Raw genomic sequence first — 9,862 nt, forward strand, 5'->3', positions numbered from 1 at the left:
AAAAGTAAATTATACTAAGTGTATGAATGTTTTTGTACATTTTTAACAAATTATGACTTTTATAAATTCCATAAACTTGTAAAATCTGATGTTTTTTAGAGAAAATATCAAAAAATACTTTTTACATTAAGAAAATAATTTTTTGAGCACAATCAAAAAAAAAGTAATTGAAAAAAATCAAATTTAAAAGTAATCAATAAATACTATTTAACTGATAAACGTGAAATCAGTTTAACAGAAAAACCAACAAAAATTTCACAATTCCAAAAATTTTCATTAAAACATCTTGAATAAATTTTTTGTTTACGAAATAAACGTGTTTAACTTTAAATAATTTAACAGGTAAGCATTTAGCATATGAATGTTTATAAAAGTGAAAATGTTTAACTGACAATTTTTTCCCAATGAGTTAATTTTAAAATAAACGAAAAATTTAATTAAAATGTTTAAATTACTATTAATATTTTGAATTCTACATAACAAAATGTCATTAAAACAAAATAACTATTAAGTTAGATAAAATATTATTAGTAATTTTGGACAATAACAAAAAGAAAAAGAATTAAAAAAGTGAATTGTGTTGAGTCTTAAACATTGTTTGAGTGACTTTGGTAAAAAATTAAAACTAAACAACAACCATGAAACTAAATCTTTTTACATTACTTTTATATTTGTATTATATACAGAGCATTATTTGCCATATTTTTTTAATTTTTGTTTGTTTTTTATAAACAAACAAAGTCTAGTCAGTTTGGTAACTTTATTAGTTTCAGGTTAAATAAACATAAATTAAAACAAACAAGTTATGCAAGTTAATTGTTATTTCGAAATATAAACTCGATTAACTTCATTGTTAACTAAAGTTTGTTTAAGAAGAGTTTATTAAAAACAACTATTGTTGTTAATTGTTAACTAATAAGTTACTTGTAAAAAAAGCTGGTTGTTTATTTTACAATTTGTTCCTTTAATTAAGAAAAAACGTTTTAAACAAATTGAAACAAATTTAAGTTAAACTTACTTTGGCTCAGCAATTTTTAAATAACTAACTCAATTCTAATTTTATTTTCTGTAAAAACACATATAAAAGTTATGAGTTAAATAAAAGTAAACAGTTTAATCTCAGTTGCAGTAATGCAATTGTGTTATTGCCAGCTTAAAATAAATATATCAGAGTCAACAAACTAATCAAAATTTTCTTTTCTCAACTTAAAACTATATAATCACTTTATACTTTAGTAAATCCGGTATATTATCAGAAGTAACTAAAACTGCATTCTAACACAATTAAAAAAGTATAAAAAGAAAAAATATTTTTTTTGAAAAACAACACAAGTAAATATAATTTGTAAGATTAAAGTATCGTGTAGCACTAATTTGAATAAGATTAATTTAATTAGCACAAAAAACGTTACTTATCAAAACTATCTGTCAAAACATTTACACATAATTACTTTCAATAACTTGAATGAAACAAAAACAACTTTTATACTTTTTTTTGGTCATGATCTAAAGAACTTGTAAACGAATTAGTACGCTTTAAATTAATCCAATATCTTCTAATAGCAAGCATGAAACAATAATTAGCAGTTTAATTTTTTAATTATAAGTTTTTAGAAATACATATTTTAGATTTTACACTGATTTAAAATTTTTCTAAAGTAATTTTCTAATAGTAAACGTACAAGGAAATTTTTTCTTAATAATCTCAGTTTAGATAAAAAACAAATTATCAAATAATTATGCAACATATCAAAAAAGATAAGTTAAGCAAAAAAGAACTATTGACCTTCAGAAAAATGCGAAGCTAGTTGTTTTTAATATCTATATTAACGTCAATGTACAATAACTTAATGTTAATATTATCATTAATCAATATTCTTATCACATATCAAAAATCATAACTTACAAAATAGAATTTTGGATCTTTAAATTAAAATAACCAATATTTCTAAAACATTTGTACAAAGATTACTAGAAGAACTAATAAATATTAAACAGATCAGTACAAATATGTATGAAAATGGCTTTGAAATAAAATATTTTGTTAAGATGTGCAAACTATTTACTAGTTTAATTTCTTTTTTCTTAATTAAAACTACTTAAAATACTTGCTTAGTTTTACTTTGTAGTAGTAATGAAAAATGATTAATTTGTTTTCCTTATAATAAAAAATATAATTAAGTACTGCAAATTAGTATAGTATTTCTTAACCTGTTGCTTAAAACCAATCATACAGTAAAAAAGACTATAACAATAGTTTAGTCACTAGTAAGCAAAGTTAGAGTTTTTCTTGATGCCAAACTTCATGAAACATACGAATTTCAAGATAAAAACGTCAAGTCCTTTACATTGTTCTTCAAAGTGTGCAGTTATATGTTCAACATGTTTGAAAAATGTAGCTCAGCCATAAACGTTCTGACAAGAATACCCAAACAAGCTCATATTCTAGTGTTGTGCATTGATGTCGCTTCAATTTTGAGTTGCTCCATGGCATCTTGCAGCTTCTGCGTCAATACTTGCCTGATTTCCTCAGCACTCTTACCCTCATCCCTCAACCTGACTAATACTTCAGTGAAGTCGATGCTTTCACCGATGATAATAGTGAGTTTCTTGTTGAACTGCGGGATGTAAGGTCGCTTGTTGGGCATGATGCTGTCCATACCTGTGTGTTTGGATTACTTATTATGTTATTTGTAATGTTTAGTTTACTTTGTTTACTCGATGATGATAACTTTAAGTTATAAGTAAACATATCATATGAGTTTTAAGAGAACAAATAATAGATCTCAACTACTGGAGGAGATATAATTAATTTATTCTTTTTAAGAATTTATTTTACAAATTAGTTAACTGTTGCTTACTCAGTACTAATAAAATTATAAAGAGATTTCAAAAAGTTTTTTTTTCTATAGAATTCATACATTAGCTGCTTATATTTTTTAAAATTGGTAATAGAAATTTAATAAAAATAATTCTAGCAGTAAACTTTATTTGTATTCTGAATGCACTTTAAATAGTCTAAAAAGACTTGAATAAGTCATACCTAGGTGGTAAATTGGAACTACGACTGGAATTTTCCTGCATTCGTCTATCAACCTTCCAACTCCCCATTTAAACCTGAGAGAAGAAATTATACAAAATAGTATAAATACTTCAGTTAATTAGAAAGCACGAACACTTTTTAAAACTTTAGCTGTGTTTATTAAGAAGACAATTTTTTATGTGTTTAACTTATGTGTAGAAGATATAAATTTGCATACATTTTATTTACTTCAGTTTAAAACTAATTTTTAATTATAAGAATATCAACTTGTAAGGTAGTTATAGGATAGGGGTGGGCAACGTACGGCCCGCGGGCCGTATCCGGCCCGCAGGGTGAAAATTACCGGCCCCCGACCGTTTTTTAATTTTAATGGGATCCAGCCCGCAATTGAAAATGATTGGCCCGCAAGCGAATTTACAGGCCCACAAAGGGTTAATATTACAATTTTGTTAAAAAAATTTGTATCATATTTTTACAAAACAAAACTGTAAGAATTTGACTTCAAAACATGCTAAAAAACTACTTTATAAGTTAATGTGTACTAATAAATACACCACTTTGTCCTAATACTTTGTTGTTGTTCTAACTTTGTTGGAATATCTTTTTGTAAAATTACCCCGAGCAAAGTGTTTTTAAAGTACGATATTTTACATACGTACCTTTGTCAAATACAATGTCAATTTTGTTTACAGACATCATTGAAACATCTGATATGTCTTAATCTGTATCTTAAGTTGTCAGACTTGAGAAAATTTTTCGAATTTGAAGGATTTAAAAAAGTGATCAACTGTATCCTTAAAATTAGATTTCGGCTCGATCCAAAACCTTTTTTTATATTAGGACCCGACCGGATCCGTATCTTGACTTAAAGTTATTTTCCAGCCGGATTCGGATCTAAAAAGTCATTATTTGGCTGAATCCCGATACTGGATCCAGTAAATCACTAATTCAAAGTGCTCTGGCCCGCAAAAGACTAAGTTTTTCCGGATCCGGCCCGTAGATAGAAAAACGTTGTCCACCCCTATTATAGGACTATAATTAATTTACATATATAATATAAGCTGCAACTATAAACTTTTGCTTTATTTATAACCATCACTGTAAACAGTATTTTAACTTAAACCGTAAAACAACTAAGGCCATAGGGGGGTCCAACATTTTTTAACAAAAATTAACTTTGGCTTTTATATGAAAGCTTTAAGTACAAACTACAAGCTTGTTTTTATAGAATTCAAAAATATTATTTAATTTTTGAGATATTTAATTTTTTGTAAAAAGGTTTCTGATACAAACGTATGGACTGCAAATTTTTTGGGGTCAATTTTCTTGGAAATTTAAAAATTCACTAAAAATCTATCTCCTCCTTCATTTTTCAAGCAATCTTCTTCAAATTTTCAGGAAATGCTCTTTATATGAAAAGGAAAAACATTACTTTAGAAATTTAATAATGAAAAAAATAAAAATTTTATCACAAAAAATAAAAAATAAAAAGTATTTTTTTTTTTTAAAGAAAAAATTTTTACAATTTTTTTTTTCCAAAGTAACGTTTTTTTTATTGTATAAAGATTAGACAGTGAAAGTTTGAAGAAGATTGCTTGAAAAATGTCGAAGATAGATTTTAGTTAAATTGGCTTTTTTCGCTGTTTTAGTTTTCCCTTCCCATAGGGAACCTATTATGCGGCCCAACTTAGACTAGTAATATCTCAAAAAATAATTTGAATTTTTTAAAACAATAAAAAGCATCTTCAAGCTTAGAAAAAACTCTATATAATAAGATCAACTTGTAAAAAACATGGCTAACCCCCCTATGGCCTAAATAGCAACAAACATATATAAATATTAACAACATTTAATAACTTATACAAATGAAATAAAAATAGTATTTCTATAGTGTTTTTTAAGAAAAACTACTTGTACAACTACAACTTGTTGAATACAGATATATTTATGTAAATTATATTAAAGCTTTATTAATATTGTAAACTTTAAAACAATGTAGTTTATAAATAAAGATAGCCTAATGAGAAGCTAATTTAATTGAAATAACATTAAAATCATATTACAATAATTTATTTTTATAGAACATCAAAACAAGAAATAAAAAACAATCATCGAGAACATCAAATTTTTTTTATTAGAAAATGTTTTTTATGATGTAATTATATTTTTAAGTTCTAGTAAAGATATCAAAAAAATATTATAAAACTCAAATAACCTGATTATGTAAATATATACTATATTTTTTGTACAGTGATTATTTTTACAAATATATGTATCACATACAAATAAAGCAGCTACTGTTTTCAACAAATTTTTCTAGATAGTCAAAACATTAAATTGTTTGGTATTTCCAATTTAACCTTAATGTAGAACTTGATTTTTTTAAATTTTATTACATATTTATCTCTGATTACAACCATATATATATATATAAACAAATATCAACTGAAAGTACCGACCTAACAAAATATTTTCTACAACTTAAAAACATTTCAATAGTTTAAAGTGTGGTCTGCAGGTCACATAAATAATTAAATTCTAACTAATATATAAAAACTATAACAAATATGTTTTTACTTTTAAATGTAATCTTTTATAGTTTATATCTCCTTATGAAAGACTTTTTTCTCAAAATTCATGGCTAAAGTTTTTTACAAGCAATTTTTTTAGAGGTTACCTACTCTTTACACAAACATTTAAACAAAATGTATTTTTAAATGTAAACATAAGCTGTTTTATATGGATGTAAAAAGATAAAATTGTATAAACAACCGCTGTTTAAAAATATTACAAGCTGTAATCTATATAATCAAAATTAAGTTGTGTTTTATAATATTTTTTAGATAGCTTAACTTGAACTTAAAGAATATGAAATAATTTAAAAAAAAAAATTAATAAAGGTTTTAGTAAAGCTAATTGCCTTAATATGGATTAATACAAATATAATTGCACAACTATCCTTAATATTTTTTTCAAATTATATTTTGTTCAAACTAATATATGCAGGGTTCGTGCGCGAAATTTTTTTCATTTAGCCTGACTGAGAACATTTTAGCCTGACATTTTTTTCAAAGTAAGGAAAATCCCCTTTAGAAGTCAATTTAGGTATTGGTAACTACTTGATTACTACTATTGTAGTCTCTGACTTCAACCAGCTTTATCTCAAAAATATTTTGAGCATTAAAAATCTGCAAAAAGCAACTCATAGCTTAATTACAACTCAATAAAATAAGACTAAATTTAAAAAAGGTGATTTGACCCCCTTATACCCCGTGCATTGTCGTGTTTTATTAAAATTTAAAATGAAACGCTTACACGAGTATTAAGTATTAAAATAAGCAAAAATGTTTATTATAGTATTTTGACTAATACTTAAAGTGATACATAATTATAGATCCTAGAATCTAAATAAATACAGTGATTGTTGACGTCGTATTGGATTTAAAAAGCTTACACTTAAATAAAAAAAAAACCTTAATGTTTTATTCTTGTAAAGAAAAATTAATTATACCTAAAACTTGTAATCCCACAAAACTTAGTACTTATATCTTAAAGCTAAGTTTTAGTGTTGTGAATATCTCTTATAACTTTAAACAAACAGTAAAACAAATGAATAAACTGCTAAGAGTTTTAATCTAAAAAGTATTTGGTATAGTGCCTTTAAATTAGAAATTAAAACAGTGCAACTAACTAAGCTCTGAAAAACATAGCTGACGTAAACAAATTCAAACAAACAGCTAAGTTGTTGAACTAAATTGTAATGTTAAACTGTATTTTTTTTATGAAGTTTCATAATTATGACGTATATAATCTACTCAAAACTAAATAATGAAGATTCTTAAAAACTTTTTAGATATTCAACAAAAGTTCTTAAGCATTTATATTTACAAATATTGACTGATTTTGTCTTTAATAACTAGATCTTTGTTTAGAAATATATTCACATTTCAATTTGATCTTAAAAAGATTTCTCAATTTTTTCTAATCAAAAATTTTCAAGCATTTGAACGGAGAAAAACTGAGATTTTCAAACTTTAAAATAAAAAAACTGATTTAACCTGACGTTTTTCAACTTTTTTCAAAAAAACTGATTTAGCCTGACTTAGCCTGACGCGCACGAACCCTGTATATGTCTTGTCCATATTAAGTTCTGCAAAACTTTTGATCCACCATTCTAATTGTATAAAATTATGTTCTAAAACTTAAAGCATTTTATACTTTATAAAGCTTCAAACTTAATGTGTCTTATACATAGTTACTATTTCATGCAAATCGTACATAGAAGTAAGAAATACCTTATATAAGTCTTATCCATGTTAACTCTAGCCTCGGGGAACACATGAACCCAACCATTATTATTCAATTTTTCAATGGCATAATCCATCCCCCTCTGAAACACTCCATCACCACGGACCACTGGTATCACCTGGAAATTTTTACTTATATAAACCAATTCTGCAATTTTAAAATGCTTTAAAATAATTTTAAACATTTGTTCATCACTCTTTCTACGACTTTATCTTTTATCATCAACATGTATCCTTATATAGTTTTGAGAAGATGCTATGAACTTGTGAAATAAAACATTTAAAAAATAATTGGATACGAAAGTACCAAGGTCTAACGCAATAAAACAATAAGTAAGTGACTTTTTATGTATATATTGTTAAATAATTTAAATTTGTCAATATGCAAAAAAGTATGTGCTTCTTTCTTAGTGAAATTTCAAAATACTAACAATAACACATTATCTATTCCAACTATAGTATAATCATTACTGAAGTTTTTTTTTAATTTATTTAGTAAAATCAAGTGTAAGTAAAATGTTTATTTTCTTGTACAATTCAAACCTGTCCGCATCCAAAGAAGTATGCATGGTGCTTCTTAGTGAAGCAAATATCGCTGGCACCAACAGACCACCTCATATTTGGTGAATTGAACTGCTTGTAAGTCAGTATTCCAAACAACAGCGGGTCGTCTACACATGAATGATGGTTTGCTATTGTTATAACTGGCCTGTCTGTTTTGTTTATTGTGTTGTACAACCTAAAATAAATTAGAAGATAAATACACATATTTAGGTTTAATTTGAATTACAATATTATATGGTTGTTATAGTTGTTGTATATTTGTTTATTATGTTGTAGAATATTAACAAATAACTAAAATGGTTTCAAAATAGTTTTTAATATTATATAACTTTCTAATTGGTTATACCCTACAAGGGAAATTAAATCATGTAATAAACAATGCAAAATGTCATCAAGTTTTATTTTATCATACTTAAGTATATTTAATAACTTTATTCAAGTTTTAATTGAAAGATAACAATCACATAAATTACAACTAAAGTATTTATGTACAAACTCTTTTATTACTCAGCTTATCAATATACTGTATTTCAAAATGAAAAATCAAATCCTCGTAAAATTGTACAGTTTTCTTTTTTTAGTTTTTGTGAAAAACGTTTCCACACTTTAAATGCTTCCTAGGTAACAACTTATACTAAACAAATCATAATAACTTGTTAATAATTGTATCACAAATCAAACATAACTAATAAAATTACAATTATTTGTTTACATGGTAATATAAAATCTTATCACAGGTATCAAAATAAACAATAACCTGTTAATGTGGTACACCTTGGTTCTGGAGCAGTACTTCAGCCAAAACTTGCTGATGGACCCCACAACATTTACCGTTATTGGGTTGAGGACTTTCCACCACAGTGGGTGGGGTTTTTCAGGAAACGGCCACTTGAAATTGTCCTTCATTGTTAGTGTGTTAGTATTAAAATCTGTAAAGTTATTGTGATATTTATGTAATTATTAAAGAAGAAAATAGTTGTTTTATATATCTCTTAAAAATATAAGTCCTGGTTATTCAACATTTTTATCTGCAAACTTAAGTTAACTTATCATAAGATTTAATTTTGTCATCAAAGGTCACAAGTGCATTTTAATATTAAAAATTTAGAAAAATATTTTGTTAAACAAATTATTAATTGTGTGGAAAACAGTTTTGTGTTTTATAGAATTCTCACAAGTGAAAAATAAGTAAACATTTTGGTTATGTTAAATTTCTATAATTTTAATGGTTATGTGTGTTTGTAAATTAATGTTGTGAGAGAGACGGTATAACATAAACAATCTTTCAATATTTAGAATACTGTGTTTAAAAATTTAAACTTCAAATTTATTTTATTCAAGTAAAACTAAATAAAAATCCCATATCTAAAGTTATTTTCATTAATTACAGCTAGGTTTAGTAAAAGTGTTCTGTTTTTTTTTAACTATATTGTTTTAAATCAATTTAAACCACAATTAAAATATTTTTGCTTCAAGTTTAACAAATAAGTATGCATATAATAATCACTAAAATTAAAGTTGTTTTTAGTTTTTTATTTGTCAATAAAACATTATTATTAAGGGCATAGGGGGGTTAACCACTTTTTATACAATTTGATCTTATTTTATATAGTTTTTGCTAAGCTACAAAATGGTTTTTACAGATTTAAAAAAATCAAAATAATTTTTTGAGATATAGCCGGTCAAAGTCAGAGGCAACAATAGGTTCCTTATGGGAGGCGCAAACTAAAAGGGCAAAAATAGACTTTTCACTAAAAATCTATCTTCTCCTACGTTTTTTGTGATAAGAAATTCAAATATTCAGGAAATGTTCTTAACAATACTTAAATAATTCTGTTGGAAAGATATTTTTTTTTTATTAAGAAATAAAAATTTCATATGAAAAATTAACAAAAAAAACTGATTTTTTTATATTTTTCTAGTTACAGAATTTTTATTTTTAAATTTT

The 9,862-nt window shown here is 25.2% G+C and overlaps 1 protein-coding gene across 1 annotated transcript; it reads right to left on the reverse strand.

The window, feature by feature from the left end:
• Nucleotides 1-1,791: 1,791 nt before the first annotated feature.
• LOC145843858 (tafazzin-like) lies at nucleotides 1,792-8,832 on the reverse strand. Its single transcript, XM_082951110.1, has 5 exons — nucleotides 8,672-8,832; nucleotides 7,894-8,089; nucleotides 7,339-7,469; nucleotides 3,044-3,117; nucleotides 1,792-2,662 (listed from the first exon to the last, which is right to left on the reverse strand). Exons 1-5 carry the CDS (start codon nucleotides 8,818-8,820, stop codon nucleotides 2,439-2,441), a joined length of 774 nt encoding a protein of 257 aa, XP_082807236.1. The 5' UTR covers nucleotides 8,821-8,832; the 3' UTR covers nucleotides 1,792-2,438.
• Between the last annotated feature and the right edge of the window lie 1,030 nt (nucleotides 8,833-9,862).

Source organism: Thalia democratica, chromosome 9 (assembly GCF_965202585.1).
Source record: "Thalia democratica chromosome 9, ktThaDemo2.hap1.1, whole genome shotgun sequence".
Taxonomy (NCBI): Eukaryota; Metazoa; Chordata; class Thaliacea; order Salpida; family Salpidae; genus Thalia; species Thalia democratica.